The sequence below is a fragment of the Accipiter gentilis genome, chromosome 11, assembly GCF_929443795.1.
Source record: "Accipiter gentilis chromosome 11, bAccGen1.1, whole genome shotgun sequence".
NCBI lineage: Eukaryota > Metazoa > Chordata > Aves > Accipitriformes > Accipitridae > Astur > Astur gentilis.
In genome coordinates, this window is record NC_064890.1 from 15,139,318 (window position 1) to 15,156,733 (window position 17,416).

At 39.4% G+C, this 17,416-nt stretch overlaps 1 protein-coding gene across 5 annotated transcripts in view; it reads right to left on the bottom strand.

Annotated features, from left to right (window-relative positions):
• Positions 1-17,416, bottom strand: part of SRPK2 (SRSF protein kinase 2) — a 148,413-nt gene that overhangs the window by 84,577 nt on the left and 46,420 nt on the right. Inside the window, exon 3 of one of the 5 annotated variants that reach the window (XM_049814197.1) lies at positions 15,824-15,887. The exons of 3 other annotated variants lie outside the window; for them this stretch is intronic. In XM_049814197.1, coding sequence (XP_049670154.1) covers positions 15,824-15,861 — 38 coding nt within the window. In that variant the 5' untranslated portion in view covers positions 15,862-15,887. Of the gene's footprint in view, positions 1-15,823; positions 16,054-17,416 lie in introns of those variants that run through there. One more of the 5 variants, XM_049814196.1, reaches the window with a different exon arrangement.

A 17,416-nucleotide genomic window follows, 5' to 3' on the forward strand; every position in this document is an offset into this window, starting at 1 on the left:
ACATTTCATGATTTCTAGTAACTGCCTCTTCTCAAGATTCGCATTTTGAAGTCAAATCAACATACAAAATAAAGGCTGACTTACAAACTCTCAAGTTTTCACCTCCTATCAAGCTAGTGACTCACTCAGAACGAATCACCTCCACTGACACTGTCAGCATCACCCACACCTCTACACAACAGCAATTTACATCCTCCAATCTGGCACAAAGCTACCAGCCTGTATTTCCCTTAAGTTCTAGCAACTTCTATTGCGTGCAGTGAAATTACATTGTAACTGAAAGCAGACTTTTGCATTACTATGAAATTACAGACTGAATGCTAACAGCAGCAACAAACATGCCAAAAAAAGAAAAGAAAACCTAGAAAGAAACTTTAAGACTTTCAATCTTCATTTACATTTTAAATTACAAAACTTTGATTTCCAACTCAGGAAGACTTGGTTAAAAAAGGACTAGATTATTTGGGGAAAAAAATGTTTTGAATTAGATATATCCATACCTTCCCTCCTCTAATCAATTAAACCACTCACCGTGATCCATTTACATATGGCTTTAAAAAAAAACCTTAGTGCAAAGCCATGCTACAGAACATAATTTTTAGTTTATCATATGATGCTATCTTTAAACAATATAATTTTATTACAGTCAAAATAAGAAATACTTTTCATAATCCCCCAAAGCAGCCTGTGACTGAACTTTGCAGACAGACTGAATATGAAAATCCTGTCATTATCTTTCTTTAAGTATTCTGCATAATCCTGCTTCCCCACCACCAAAAAAAAAAATAATAAAAATCAGTTTTACCTAGCAATAATTATTTTCTTTCTTGATTGCCTACTGATTCTTCAATACCTAGGTCATACAGCAGGCTACCAGCACTACCTGAAAAGCTACAACATAAGTTGATTAACTGTAGCCTGTGATCCTCCTATCCAATCAAGGCAAGAAACAAATCAACAGCTGACATAAAATACATGCAGGCGGGGCTAAAAAGGAAGGATGCAGTGTTCCAGTTGATAGTACCAAATGCTTGCAGTATGCAAAATATAAATCACTGAGATTTACATTTGTATAAAAATAGCTGTAGCCCACTAATTATTATAATGTGTCTATCCTAACAAAAAAGCAATGCAATGTATTTTACAAGTAAATCCTTGTACACCAATATCCATGCTGACAGTTAACTGCATTACACTCAGAATTAGTTTCTACCCATCTCTATTTACATTAAAAGTTCTCATTTCATTTAAAGATAGAACACTTCAAGTATTTATTCCACATCCTCCTTTGTTTTTATTAAAAAGTTTCATTGCCAAACTCCTATCAATGAGCTACTCAATGAGCTGAGTGTTCCATTTTTTCTGTAATTTTGAGTATCTGCAGTTTGCATTCTATTACTTAGAATAGGTCGGTACCAACTTAAAAGATACAAGTCACAGCTAAAAATAAATTTCTAGGTGTTTAATTATGAAGAAATTGTTACAGTTTACACAGCAGTTTCCACACAAACCAAAATGATGGTTTTCTTACCAGTGAATAAAGATGAGATTGCCCCAAAAAAGGGAAAGTTTCTGTATTACTTGGCATATGGCAAGTATATTAGTCACGTGTGTTGAAGGAGTTAAATTATCACTCCATTAATGTAATTTGGTAAAAAGCTTTCTCCGCCACAATCAAGGCTATGAATTTATCATAAATAAATTTATCATAAATAAATAAGTAAACCCCCTCCCAACCCAAATCTTATCTTAGAATCTGCTGAATGTTTAACAGGTGAAAAGCATAATTAACTATGAATAACTCAGAGCATCAAAAATTAAGATGCAGGAATAGTGTATGCTTCTGAAATATCCAGGACAGATGAACAACAATCAAATACCTCCCTTATTGATTACCTTTAAGTCCACTGTAAAACATCTGCCTATAGATCTGAGACCCCATCTTCCCCAGATGCAAAACAGCTAAACACCAAATTCCCAAGTGAATTTTAGAAAGAGCTAGAGGAAAAAGACAAAGAATTAGTATTGTAAAGCTAGTGAGGCCGCAGTTACTGTAGAAGGGGAAACAAATAGCCAGAGAGATAGAACTGGACCAGACAGATGTCTTTTGGACAGGCTTTTTTTGTTTTACAGGGTTTGACTTTATGACAGATAAACAAGAATATATAGAACAATATCTAGAAAAGCTATGTGCCTTCATGTGAATTATTTTACTACAGAAAAAAGGTGCTTTCAACAGAAAAAGATGATGACCAGCTAAAAAAGCAACTAGTCTTAGGATTATAGTTGAAGTACAGAAGTCAGAACAAATTCCTGATGTAAGAAGGCTTTATTTAAAAAAAAAAAAGTAATAGCTTTTAAGAACTCTAGTATGTGTCTTTCCTGTTATAGTTTTAGCTGAATTTCAGAAAGCAAGCTTTGTCCAAATACTCTATTTCCACACAGTCACAGAACAGTTGAGGCTGGAAGGGGCCTCTGGAGGTCACCTGGTTCCACCTGACTGCTCAAAGCAGGGTCACCTTGAGCAGGTTGCTCAGGGTCATGTCCAGTTTGGTTTTGAGTATCTCCAAAGATGGAGATTCCACAACCCCTTTGGGCAACTGGTGCCAGTGTTCAACTACTCTCACAGTAAAAAGTTTTTCTTATGTCTGGAGTTTACTGTATTTCAGTCTGTGCCTTCTGCCTCTGATCACTGGGCACCACTGAGAAGTCTGTCTTCTTTACACGCATCCATCAGGTATTTGCTTAGGCACACTGGTGAGATCCCCCAGAACGTTCTCTTCTCAAGGCTGAACAACCCAACTCTGTCAGCCTCTCCTTGTATGATACAGGCTCCAAGCCCTTCACCATCTTTGTGGCCCTTCAGTGGACCTGCTCCAGCATGTCCCTCTAGAGCTCTCTTGTACTGGGGAGCCCAGCACTGGACACAGCATTCCAGTGTGTCTCAATCAGGGCAGACTAGAGGGGAAGGATCACCTCCCTTGACTTGCTGGCAATGCTCTGCCTCATGCTTTACTGGCTCATGTTCAATGTGCTGTCTACCAGGTCCTTTCCTGCAAAGCCGCTTTCCAGCTGGTTGGCCCCCAGCCTGCACTGGTGCATGGGTTATTCCCATCCCGGTGCAGGACTTGGCATTTCCCTGTGCTTCAGGGAAAACTTCAGGAGGTTTGTGTCAGCCCATTTCTCCAGCCAGTATTGGCCCCAGTAGAGGATGACTGCTGGAGTACGCCACTGGTGACTGGCCTCCTGCTGGACTTTGTGCTGTTGACCACAGCCCTTTAGGCCCAACAGTTCAGCCAGATTTCAATCCACTTCACTGTCTACTTTTCTAGCCCAGAATTCCTCAGTTTGCCAACTGAGATGTTATGGCAGAAAGTGCCAAAAGTCTTGCTAAAGTCAAGATAAACAACAGACACTGCTATTGTTTAATCAGTGTTAAATATATCTTAAGCCTCTACCATTTTTGTCCTTCGGTATATACTTGGGTTATTTTTTGCTACATCACAAAGTTCTGTTATTTCTCTTGTGAACTCTAGCCATTACAACCTGATAACTGAATTATTATAAAACCTTCATCAAACACACACATACACGCAGAAGCAAGTGATGCACTACCATGTTTTCATACCTCTAACTTTCACGTCACATAATCCATATCTCTTTCAATGCACCAGTACTTTAAAATAAATTTTCACATACCCAGCATAAAATCAAAGGCTGAGCATAACAAAGCAAACAGATGACAGAGGACTGTTAGCAGATGGTACCTAAACACAAAGAGGGACAAGAATGAGGATTGGGGTGGGGAGTAAAGGGAAAGCTCTGGGATAAACCTCCTGTTGTATTATTAGCATATAAAACTCTACTGCAATTGAATGACGGATTACTTTTTGCAGGCAGCAGTATACACATGAACTGCTAGCTGTGGACGAAACAACGAGGTCTTTGAAGAATTTGAGAGAGCCAAGAAGTTGTGAGTCTCGGAAGCTTTCAGGAGTTAAGGAAGACAATGTGTATGTCAGTTCCAGCTGACTCATACAGGCTTAGACCAATAGAGCAGGGTGATGAAGCATCATGTGATTAATCTAGAGTCAGGCTTTCTAGAGAAAAGCAATCATTTAGAAGGGAAAAAAAAAAAAAAAAAGACACCAAAACCCAACACCCAGAATAGACTAAATCTAAACACTCTTGCCCTAGAGAAGTCCAGTGAAGACCTGGCAGAAACCTGGGAAGACAGATCCCAAAGCAGCTCACACGTGCCCATGGGAAAGGCCTGACTAGAGCTACTTGCAGTAAAGGGCAGGAGTCTTCAGATGCCATGCAATGTGACATGGGAACAAACTGTAGAGTCCAGAAAGTGAATAAAAGTATTACAGCACGTGTAAAGACTTTTTTTGAAAGTTATATTTTAGTTATGTCATTGTTATCCTAAAAAAAATGTCTGTGATCAAGCAGAAAGATTTTCTAAAGAAAACTGTTATTTGGCTGCAATCAAGGCTGATGGTTGGGCTGAATACCCTCCTTTTAGTCTAAATAAAAAAGGAACATTAGGTCTTTTACAAACAGCTGGGGGAAAAAAAACCAACAAACCACACTGTCCAAAGCACTTACACATCAAATCCAGTCTGACTGTAAGGTGTGTGAAGAATTAAGAGTTTTATAAATAATAATACTTATGAAATTAAAGGAGCTGGGGGAAACTTGCAGTTATATATGCCTCTGTGCTTTAAGCAGAAAAAAACCAGTAAAACATGCTGTGCCTCTGATCCCAGGAGAGAGTTGTGGGGGGGTTTTGGGTGGTTTGTTGGAGTTTGGGGGGTGGCTTAGTACAGTACTTGCTAGACAGGTAGACTTGAAAACATCAGCAAAATAGCTGCATGTTGCACTTTGTTTCTACTCTGCTCAAGCAAACAGAGCTCTGTGTACATGCTTTGTAAATAAACAGGACTGCACATAACACACACAAAAAAACCTCACAACCCTCAAATCACAATCTATTTCTCTTCCTGAGAGAAGCAACTTGGCAAAGCCTCAAGTGTTAGCTAGCTCTTGGGCTTTTATAATAGAAACACTACATGCCAGGTTTTCTGAATACAGATGTCAGATAGCCAAATATTGGCTAATACACATTATGGGTCTGTGTTTTTCGCCTGCTCAGCTACCTTGCAAGGGAATTGAGCAACCTCTTGATGCTTGCAAGGTCAAATTAATGACTGGCCTTCCTGTTCACCTTGGAGACATTACTCCCCTTCTAAACAAGGATATATGATTGCTTTTCGCCCTTTTTGAACTAACCCAAGAAATACTTTTTGACTGTTATTATCAGACAGCTCTCTTCTGGACCTGAATACATAGAAGCAGGATGTCTAGTCTGAGTTGGTTTATGCTTCAAAACTCCTTACTATTACTATGCATTGCTGTGCTATCTTATCTCGCATGGGTTTTGCAATAAGCACAGTAAGTAGCACTAGTTGGTTGCAGTCATCGCTGAGTTTTGCCTTCGTTAGATGTATGAGCCTAACATCTCCAGCAGGCCTAAGTCTGAGGCACAGAGTATATATTTAAGACATTGAAAGAAGATACCTCACTTTTCCTTTCTAGACATATACATGTGTAAACTGAATAGGAGTTAAGTAGTAGACAAAACTCTGCAACAGTAAATTTCCATGAGACTGAGAAGTAGTAGCAAAGGAATGGTGCATTTTTTTACCCTCAGCTGATCTCAGTCCTTTGGATGCCCATGTCAGATGGCCAAAAATCCAAACAGACCTAGATCCCGTTTTGACAGGTGCTACTAGGGCCCTGGGAGACCAGTGTTAGGTTATCTGATTAAAGGCTAATCATAATAGAAACAGATCCAGCAAGCATAGGTAGAGAAACCCTAACAACCTAATCAGTGAAAATGGAGCACCTGAATCAGCTACTCCCAAGACCATCAATTAGACCATATTCCCCCAGTATGAAACCCACCAAGATGAGTCAAGGAGGAAACTCTCTCTCCAGAAACACCTTGAAAACTAAAGGTTATTGCCTAAAGGGGTACAGGACTTATTATGGGATGCAGGGAGGAAAAACATTTTGAGATTATATAAAACTGACCGTGGGACTGTGAGAACATGCAAAACATTATGAAATGTTTAGGGGAAGGCACTAGAGGCAGAAAAAGACAGCAATAAAGGTAGACAAGAGAGAAGGTATGGGAAAACAGCAGGGAAAATGGATAAATAGGGCACCCAGTGCAAATGGGTGGCTGGCCAGTGCAGTTGCCTGACTGACCCCTGCCCTTGACCACAACTGTCTATCCTATATCGTCATTAAACGCTATTTCTGTCTTCTTTGTGGGTGCACTTTCTGTTATGAGTGTGTATGTGTGAACTCAAGCCAACTTCAAGCCAGACTGGCCAGCAAGTAGAGGTGCTCATGCATCTAGGTGCCAACAACTGGGGGACGCCAATGGGTCAAGACTTCAGCAACTACACAGATCATTTAAAACAGGCTACTCGAGGGACCCATATAGCATGTGTATGAGTTTCCATGAAAATTCCACTAGTGGGCTTCCATTCTGAGGATGTGGAAAGGAGGAACAGGACTGGTCTGTCCATGCAGTTCTTGCTTGAGTGGTGTGTGTATGTTCACGTGGGTGCCAATAAAAGCACTGGTTTGAGTATCTGTTAATCTGTGTGGCCAGCTGCAGACACATTTTCTGTATGTGAGTGTGTGTGCATGCACACACATCTATTGTGAATAAGCACTCAGTCTCATTACTGGCTGGCCCTGGGGACACAGAAGTGCAGCAGTTTTGCGCTTACCTATTTAGCTGGGATAGGAGGTATGCCCCTGGGACCCAAAGCCCTCCACGTTTGGCTACCTCTAACAACTGGCATGGCTAAAAAGGACACACATCTTTAGCTAGTTTCTTAGCAAAGCTATCCGTAACCTTTGAAGGTGAAGTGTATAAATCTGCCTAAGATTCGAGTTTGGGGTAGTCTATACCTGCTAAAGCAGTCCTCGCATCTACCGGACACGCTCTATGGAGTTTTGCTAAGGTATTTTGTTAACTACTGAGTATTTAAATAATAGTAAAACAAAAATGTATTAACATTCTCAGGCACCATTATACTTCAACTGGATGTCCTCTGGTTCTTTTAATAGCCCTTGAAATTCCTATGTGCTAAACATGTCTGAAAGGAATCTTGACCAGTTCTTTCCTATGGTTTTTTTCCAAGTCAGGACTCTATTGTACACCATTGTAACAGAAGAGTAACACAAATAACGCAAAAATACAGATGAAACAAAGTAGATGTACATTAAATTACCAGAACATATTTCGTAAGTTTGCCTTGGAGAAACTTGTAAACAGATCTCCATAAAGAGAAACAGCACCTTTAAATAATAGTGGTCTGCACAAAAAAATCACGCATTCTCCGGCAGCATACTACAGGTGAGGTACCCAAGGAATAGGGTCTACGCTAACCTGTCATCTCAGTAATCCACCTACGGCTATCAAGAGTACTTGTGAGAAAGGACTTTTTTCCTTGATCACCAATAAATTCTTTTTAGGTTCTGCATTCTTTCACTTCTGTTGTGAAACACAGGCATTCTAAGGAAGGCAGTATCTTTTTTTATTTGGCTTGCTCGACTAATACTCTGAAACATTAATTACCTGGGAAGGAGCCAAGTGAGACTTCAGACTAAGTATATAAAGACTATTTGTACTCCCATTTATATTATATTAGAATGAAACATTTTATTTGATAAAAATGTACTTCAGAATCACTATGGTTGATCACCCTTTTCATATCTCTTAGGGAAGTCTTGGTCCAAAGCTGTATTACAGTCTTCTCATAGCTAAGACACCAAGCAGCAGTGGAAATTCCTGATTCTTGTCACATACGCAACAGGAGCTGTCAGAAGGCTTTACGCTGTCGTACTGAGGATGACAAAGCACCATTCTGAGGAAACCACGGCATGTGGTCTCCTATGCGTAAGGTAATCCTTTTATAGGAGGATTCATAAAGAGCAGAGCTAATTCCAAACATCTTCCATTCTAGTTCATGGCACGGAATAAACAGAGGTTGATACATCCGTTTGGTATGTGGGCATGGCAGGAACTGAATGGTTCTGTGGACAGTGGCCACAGCAGCTGAAGATGACGGACAATGAGAATCTGTGGGTCCTGGTGTTGGATACAGAAAAACAAAAGAGCTGTTCACTGAAACCTGTAGGAATTTCAGACCCCTTTTCCAACTAAACAGAAAAATCACTGTTGGATACTCTGATACAGTGGTTACAAAGAAAATAATACTCTTTATAGTAGTATTAATGACAAAAACAGTTCTCCCAGTTTCTGCCAGAACTACTGCTAATATTTAAGCTTTGACAACACAGAACAAACACATAGCTTAACAGTTTCTGTACTAATATGGCCTTCCTTGCCCCCCAAAAAGATATACACTACTCGATCCTGATGCATAGTGGTACTGAGCAACAGAAGATAGGACAAGTCCTTGCCTTCTTAGGAAGGCTGTGAACATCCCAGTAGATTTGGGGCATAGGAAGTTGTTTCATGAAAACAAAGCACTGAATTCTCAAAATGTTTCATGTTACTCCAATGACATTTTGCCCAATAAGAAGTAGCTTTAAGAAATTCTCCTCCCTTCCACAGAATTACGCTGCTCCAGGTTTTGGAAAAAAAGTCTTCGAGATTCAGTAGCACAACATTAAAATGCAGATGTTTCACAAGCTTTCAAGAGAAGAAAATACTATCTTTCAGTAAAGGAGGGTATCACCAATTTACAGTCATTTGTTGTTTTAGCAGACAACAAGGTAAAGTTAGAATTAGGACACATCAGTACAGAGAGGTTATTTAAAGTGCCTTCTGAATATCTTATTAAACACAACAGCCAAAATTTCATACAAACAGAACATCTACGTGGGATGTGGTTCTGATCTGGAACATTGTCCAGTCATGGAAGAAAAACAATCAACCAGCCTGACTGACCTAAAGCTATAATCAGATAAGGAAAGCTGTGTAGACAGACTTGGTAAAGAACTGGCACTCCTTCATTTATAGCATATATAACAGGCAGAGCTTGGATCTTTAAAGAATAAAAAAAGATAAAAGAGTGAAGCAAAAGAAAGGGAAATAGCAATTCACTATCTGTCTAGTCACAATCAGCAGCATGAATTTGGTAGGCATCCTAGGTGAGATGACTTTAATACGTGTTTTTAAGGCAACGGTAACTGGATTTTGTCAGAGTTTACCCAAGCCTAAGGGTCAGTCTTGAAGAAAATACAGAAGCACCTGGGGCAGATAGTTGCTCAGGAGCATGAAATTCCTAAAGACAGAACTAGTAAAAGACCTTCTGGTCACAACATCCTTTGGACAGAAAAGGTATTTTTCAATCAAACTGAAAGACTGGTGGATATCCTCTGAACTGTATGGCAGGATTCACAGCAACTCACAAGCTGAGAGATGCCACAATTTCCTTATAATATGCTTATAATACATGAAATATGCAACAAAATGGAATGCTTAAATTGGCATACATTTGCTTAATCTGTTGCTTAGTGTCTCTTGGTAACTACATCACTTGCGGATCAATGAAAATACACATATCACATCACAGTAAATTTACTGAATTATACTAACATTTAAGTATTTTATTATTCATTTGTAAGTATATAATGTGAAGATGCAGAAAGCCACAAATTAATTTATCTTGTAACCCAGCACAGTGACAACAGAAATGCAGTCATCTGGCATAGGTACACATTGTTTTATGCAATCTATCAGGTAACGTTCCCTCACCATCTGTCTATGGGCCTGGCATGGACATTTTAGTGAAGTCATGATTAAAACTGATTAGGCAAAAAGTTTCAAATCCTGAAACAAACTGAATTTGTAATAAAAAGCTTTGCTTAAAATGACCTGTTACTGGAATACCTATGTTTACCTTAGACAGTATATCGTTCAAGTCATAGTTTTGCAATTTTTTTACATACACGGTTTTTTAGCCATTAACTAACTGTGTTCTAATCATCACTGGATTGCTTGAATTAGTTTCCAGTGAACAGTTCTCTTACGGGAAAATCTCATACAACCCCCCAGCACCTTCGATCTCTCCATTTCCCAAAGTTCTCTTATTTTCGTTCCAACAGTAAGTGCCAAAACCCAAGATCTGTGTTTTCAGAAGGTATATTAGAAACCTCCCTGTAGTATCTCACAAATAACTGCATGATAAAAAGCTCTTAAAGACAAATAAATAAATAAAGTAGTGCACAGAAGATCACCTGGATAGTAGGGATACTAATGATACATCTCAGTAATGATTAAATATCAAAGTACATGATTTTCTTACATATAGCAGAAATTCCAGACAGACACAGGAATAAACAAAGTCTACCACTAAAAAATAAAATACACTTCAAATTCTAAGTATTTTCAAAACCTACTGATGAACTGATACAGGTGCTATCAGCTCTAAAAAGAGTGCAGTGTCCCCTAAAAATACCACCTTGAGTGAAAAAGCTGCTCCACAAGTGGCTGCTTCTACATAGCCTGTTTCCAGTTATTTCTTTCCTACACAAGCACAATGGCATGTTGCAGCATTCCTTGTCTCTACACCTCTTTCAAACTTCACTTAAAAGCCTTGCATGCTAAAACAATGAGCCTGTGAAACCTTTAATATGAAAAATACATAAAACACAGGATTTATTTTGGTCCAATTTTAGTAATCTATAATTAAGTATCTAGTCTAAGAGAGCTATACAGGCACACTATCACCAGAGTTTGGTGGTGGAATGAAGTGCCTCCCTGGACAAATGGCTTAGGGCCCACATTAAGATAGGATGATTTCCTCCTTATTTCTGAGATAAAATACAACAAATAGCAGTATTAGCTTGCAATCTTGAAAGAAGGGGAAAAAATATACACTGTTCATTGTTATCATATATTATTTAAAGAAAACTGAAAAATTGAAGTTGTATGACTACTAAAAATAAATCTGAACTGCCCTGAAATGGAAGTTAGGCAAAATTCCTTTTACACTAAAACAAAAACAAAACAAAAAACAACAACAACAAAAAAAGTAAATTGGGAAGACTGCTAAAGAAAAGATGGTATTTTAAAAACTTGTTTAAAAGTTAGTGGAACTGATGAAATAGTTGCATTATTCTGATAATTATTATTTGTTTCAATGTTGCTTACATAAATAACAATAGAATTATCTTATAATGCCCCATTATCTAATAATTACTCCAAAACATTCATGTGACACACAGCAATGTCAGCTCATGCTGAATGTTGAGCTGATGGTTCTTCTACTTTTAAACATGTGTTTTATTCCTGTACTTCATTACAAGTGACACTTCTGCTTTAGGAGAAGTAGTGCATCCACGATTAAATTAAATTAAAAAAAAAGAAAAAACACACAACAACAAAAAAAACACAACCCAGAACAAAAAATTTCCACATGTTCCTAAACCTGTAGGAATCCTTCAGGATCATAAATTGTCATAAAATGCCTCTTATATCAACATTTGGTCTCTTAGAAAAGGAAGCAGACGGTACTCAGCCTCCCTCTTTTTTCTTCCTCCTCGTTAATTTAAGATTTCTTCCTCCTTCACTTTATCCCTGACTGCATTCTTGGCGTGACCTGATGAAGAAACCATGTAAAAGCACTGAGAAATACATTAACTTGCTCTGCAATGATAAATTACAAAGAGTGAGGGGTATACAGAGCACAAGGCTAAAAAAACAAAACAAAATAAAAATCCAACCAAAAAAAACCCTAACCAGAACAAAACTAAAACCAGTTGTCCTTAAACCTTGCCTGCACTACCCCAGTGTAAATACTTCTACACATTGAATAACACAAACTTTGCTGTCCTACTGTCATTTGAAAGTATCTTCCCTTTACTGCTATTTATAAAACCCCTCAAAATCATTAAAATTGAATTATATACACACCTGTTATCTACTTTAAGACTGCTCATGAGTGGCTGCTATTAATTTTTTTAAAAAAACACTGAAGCAGAAATTCATTTCAAAGAAACGTGCATATGCAGCCTTTGCGGAAAGACGGGAAAAGAGTAGGTCAAATACTTCAGACTTAACCAGCCTTGCTAAATAACCTTTACCAGTAAATACCCTGTGGTCAAACTGCATTGCTAAGATGACATAAATTTAGAATCCAAAATCAGAGCTAAAAAAAATATCCAATTCTTTGTCCTAGAGTATGAAAAATACTATATACATTAGGTTTGCAGTCTAAAGAGCAGAAAGTGATCGAGGTGGAACAAATTACTTTTCTCAAAATGAAACAGAAACTTACAAGGAATTCCACAAAGCCCTTAAAAAGGCAAAAAAAAGAAAATCTGTAGAGCTCAAAAGGGTTGACTATACTGTACAGGAGAAGAGTCTGTAACTCATACAACAGAAATTAAAGTTTTTGTTTTCTTGGAGGGTTCTTGAAAGACCATCCTCCTCTGTTTGGCTGCTGCTACTTCCTTTCTAATGACATTTGCAAGGCTTGGACAAGTAACCTCATGCAGCCTCCACTGAAACATAAAGAACATGGGGGTACATGGTAGTTAAATTACCACTTATTAGATAAAGAAACCAGGAGTGTGCCACATGGTAAGCATGCTGTGGGAAAACACTTCCATGCTATACTTAAAGCTCAGACATCCAAACAAATCAATTCAGCGTGACAAGCTACAGTAGGTTACCTGATCCACTGTAACCGTCCATGTGCACAAACGCATCTGTAGTTACCCGGGTTACCTTATCAACAAGGAAGGAGGACTTTGTCACAGGCTGCTAACACGTACATGGGCAGCATTAACTACTCAGAAATTTAGGACTTGAAGATGCTGTCTGATTGTGTCTGCTTAATGAAATATACCATAACACACCAAAAGACAGATATCTTATCCCCCTTATCTGCAATTACTTTTTTTTTTTTTTCCCGGGGGGGAGGGGGGGAAGAAAAGATGAATCTCACTACAAAAAATGTCTTTGGTTTGTATTAATTTACTTTCAAGACTGCAATGTCTTTAACATCTTGGAGGATCCTCAATAAAAGGGTTCATCTCACTTTCTTGCTAATGTCTCCTAAAAGCTTCTTAAAAACAGAACAACCAACTATCCTAAGAGAACACTGCAGGATTTTCAAACATGTTGAGCTTCCACAACAGCCAAACCATCCATTATATTCCAGCTTCCTTCTCATCATTTTTTTTCTCTAGGAGAGGGTAACATGTTGAACTTGCCAAGCGAGCAGGAAAACCTACAAACACTAAACTGCCTTGTAAAAATAAAGACCAACCAAAGAAAGAGGCAAGTAAAGGGCTTCTCTCTCATTCCTTCCCTATTCCCATTTCATCAGTTTCTGTAAATGCACAGAGCACCTCCTCTCCCCTCCCCTCCTGCTATGCAAGCACTGTCTAGCAGCCTCTGCTAGTGTGGAAAACAAGAAACAAGCCATGGACTCTTTCAGATCTTCCACCCAGCATTTCCACCCGGAGAACTCAAGCTTCTCAGAAAGTCCAGCCACTAGGAGTAAGGGTAAAAACTGATAATAAAAAAACATGCAAGTATGAATTACCTTTTTGTGTTTGTCAAAAAAAAAAACCAACTCCACATATTTTCATGTCTGTATGGTATGAACACACACTGCAATTTTGTTATACAGCAGACTGAGGACAGTTTAGCAGTTCAGACACTCAATACTATAATTTTTTTTTTCCCCTTAAAAACATCTCGTACAGTAATTTTGAAAAGGCCTTGAAAGGAACTGGCACCTAATAGGATAGACAGCACTGTTTCATAACAGCTTGCAAAAAAATTCAGTCTATTTTTAGATGGGTGAAAAGAATGTGGTTATTAAAAAAACAAAACCTCAGATATATTAAGTTGTTTTCATTTATAATTTACTATGTAAATTGTGCAGCTGATGTGTCAAATAGATCTCCAGGTGAACAGTACCACATATTTAAATCCTCAAAAGAAATCTATGTGCATATACAACATTCACATTTTAATCTTATTGCAAGATAATGCATCATGCTGTTACAAAATCTTACTTTTTAATGAATGGCATTTAAATGGATCTCAGACAAATGCATCTTTTTCTAATTATGTGTTATAATCCTTTACAGGGACCTATTCATCTAGGAACACCATTAGTTCAACTATGACCATGTTTGCTCAAAAACAGACTGATGACTTTTAGGGTGCTGCATAACATTCCTATTAATAAATATCTACATTATATACCGAATTCCCCCCCAGCAATGCCAACAAAAGCCCTTCCAAAAAATCAAGTTAACACCTGTTTCCTTTACTATTTTCACCCCATCATCCTCTCTGTTATCACCACCATTTTATTAGTCTTGTATTTAAAAATTTTAGGCATCAGGGTGGGATAAAGGTAAACAAACAAAAATTAACATTTTCTTTCACGAGTCTTGATTTTGAATAAATAAATAAATAAATTAAATATCTCTCAAAGCTCCTCTTATATTTCTCCATTTTGGAAAGGTGACTTAACAACCCATTCCCCCCCACCATTTTCTGTATCTCTCATTGCTGATATTTTGTTATACTACAGCTAGTGAAAGGCAATGCAGTTTGCTTCTATGTATCTTGCACAAATATACTTAAAAATTAAATTAAACTGCTCATTTTGTTTTTTAAAACCATGCATGCCACACAGCACTTGAGCATTTTGAAGGATGGTCTTTTAGCCTGTTTCCTTAAGATAGCTTTCAGTGCATTATGTCCTTCTATGTTAAGCCATTCAATAAAATGTACTTTAGATAATAATTTCAGCTAAACATACAGTCTGAGTCCTTAAAATTAATAATTTTTTGTTTTGCCAACGTCCAATATTAAAATAGCAAAATAGAACATCTGGATAGTCTTTTGCATACAGCCAAAATGATTACTGTAAATAACTAGGGGGGGGGGAATGTTGCTCTGGATTTAAGCGATTTTGAAAATAAAAATCTCTCCTAAAATTCAGTCACAAGAAAAATAGAAGTAGGCAGGGCTGGATCATTTAAAATCAACAAAATAATCACCAGGAGGTTATTTCACATGAGAAAACTTAATGTGCGTTTAGTGCCTCGAAATATTTCCTTAAAATGAAACAGCTACTTGAAATTGTAATAATCTGATTGACAGATAAAATAATTGCTTTAAAAACACTTCTGAGTCATTTTGTCCTTACCTGCAGGCATGAACCATTACTGCATGCAGCGACTGCTCCATTTCCTAGCACAGACTTGAACAAGGATCACATCTATCTTACAGAATGTGACTAATTGGAGGATTTGCGATTCCTGAGCTAGTTTGCAAAGGACACTCCCTTTCCACATAACAGGACATAAAACGCTTCACCAAGTTACATTTCCTACGCATCTAAATTGAAAGGAACCCTTTGCAACCGTGGAACGGTTTCCTGCAACACAACAAAAACGCGAGGTCTTTGAAAACGAATTTAGAAATCGAGATGCTGCTTGCATGACAGTGAAAAGGAGCAAGGTCTGCAACACCAGCACACACAAACCAGCAGCCTGCTGTAGTATGATTTGCATGCTGCAGCCCAGTAGGCTTCATTAAAAAAAAGAAATCAATAAATCTCTGCAACAACGCACAAAGCTTAACCAAAAAGAGAGGCTCAACGGATACGGTACGATAACCAGCATGCAATACGTAAACAATGCTAGCAAACTTGCCGAGGAAAAGAAAAAAGCCCTGCGCCGCTGCTTGGCAATGCTACACCATGAATCGTTCATGCAAGAGATGCAGCTGTACCTTTCTGAAGAGGACGACTTCTCAGAGTTAACTGACATCAGCAGCTCAATCTTCTGCTTGATTTCTGGAAAAATCAGAAAATATTCACAACCGAGACCGCCTGCCCTCGCTTTCCGAAGTCTTATTAACCAAACGATTTTATTTCCCTAAGCCCTTTTGTTCGGAAGGAGGCCGCAGGAGCCACGGTGCTTGTGCGAGGGCCGGCCCAGCCGCGCTCTGAGGGGACGAGGCGGGAGGCGGCGGGCCGGGTCGGCCCGCGCACATGACTGGGCACGGCGGCGGGCGGAACCATTCCGCGGGCGTGGGGGGGGGGGGGAGGGGGCGGGGGAGGGGGAGGTCGCCTCTCCCGCGCGGGAGCCGACACGGTGACCGGGCCGGTCTTACCGCCGCCGGTGCGCGGAGGTGAGTTTCTGAGGGAGAAAAGGCGAAACAAAGGATTTATGGCACGGATTGTCTTCCCGGTTGGTTGTCCAAGCTGTATTGGACACCCTCGAGAACCTTCAGATCAGAAGCCCTGAAAAATATGGCTCTTTGAATCATTTTTGTCACAAAGAATGAAGTATTAAATCACTACTTTCGTGCGCGGGTTCGAAGTCAGACATGGAAAACGCTACGCATACCTGGATTTTACTTGTTAGCGCCCTGTCCCTAAACACACGTACTATAAATTACAAAAGAGACTGCAAATATACTTTGAAAAGCAGCATTCCGTTTTCCTTCGGTTTATTAGTATCCGTTAATTACTAAGCGGCAACACCCACCCGCCTAACCCGGGCCGAAGCCCCACCGCTGCCGTCACAGAGCGCGCCCGGCAGCGCGGCCCCGCGCCCCAACCGGTACCGCGGGGGAGACGCGCCCGTGTGCCGTCTGTCACTCCTCTCACGGGAGCCTGTCGGAGCACAACGGAGACAGCCGAAAAGTGAATTCACCAGGAGCTCTGGAGTCAGGAGGCTTGTGACCCCAAAAACCCCAGAGAATAACGTCACGGATGCCAGCATCGTTTTAAGATCCTATCCTATCCTCGCCGGAGACCGTAGTGCCACCTATGGAAATACTGGTAAGACCTGTGCGACATGAAGACTATGTCCACTTGTCCACAGCCCAAGTAGTAAACTTCAGCAATTAGGGATTAACCGTTCTATGACAGGAGAGCTTCAACAACCTGACTTATTTTTTGCTTTCTTTACATATATTTCACATACAAAGCCTCAGAAATTTCTGAAAATGGGAGAAAGAAGACTAACTAGATTTTTTTTCTTCCCTTTTTTTACCAAAGTTAAGAAATTGTTACTGCTACTTGAACGAGTTTATCACCCTCGTGCTCTGGTGGAGGGGTGCAAGTCAGCAGCGATCATCACCTGGTTAAGCGTATGCCACTTGTTCTCCCCAAAACATACAGACTGGAGAAGCTACCAAGAAGAATCTCAGTTCTCGCATCCAAAGTAGTTGTTTCTCAGAGCTTTCAAGACATGTCTATGAAACGTCCATGTGTCCACAACCGGCTCCGCTGCTTGACTGCAAGGACCACGCAAAACTTTCTTTACCATTGCCCATCCCAGGCAGCTGGTGCTTCTCCAGTCACAGCTACCAGAT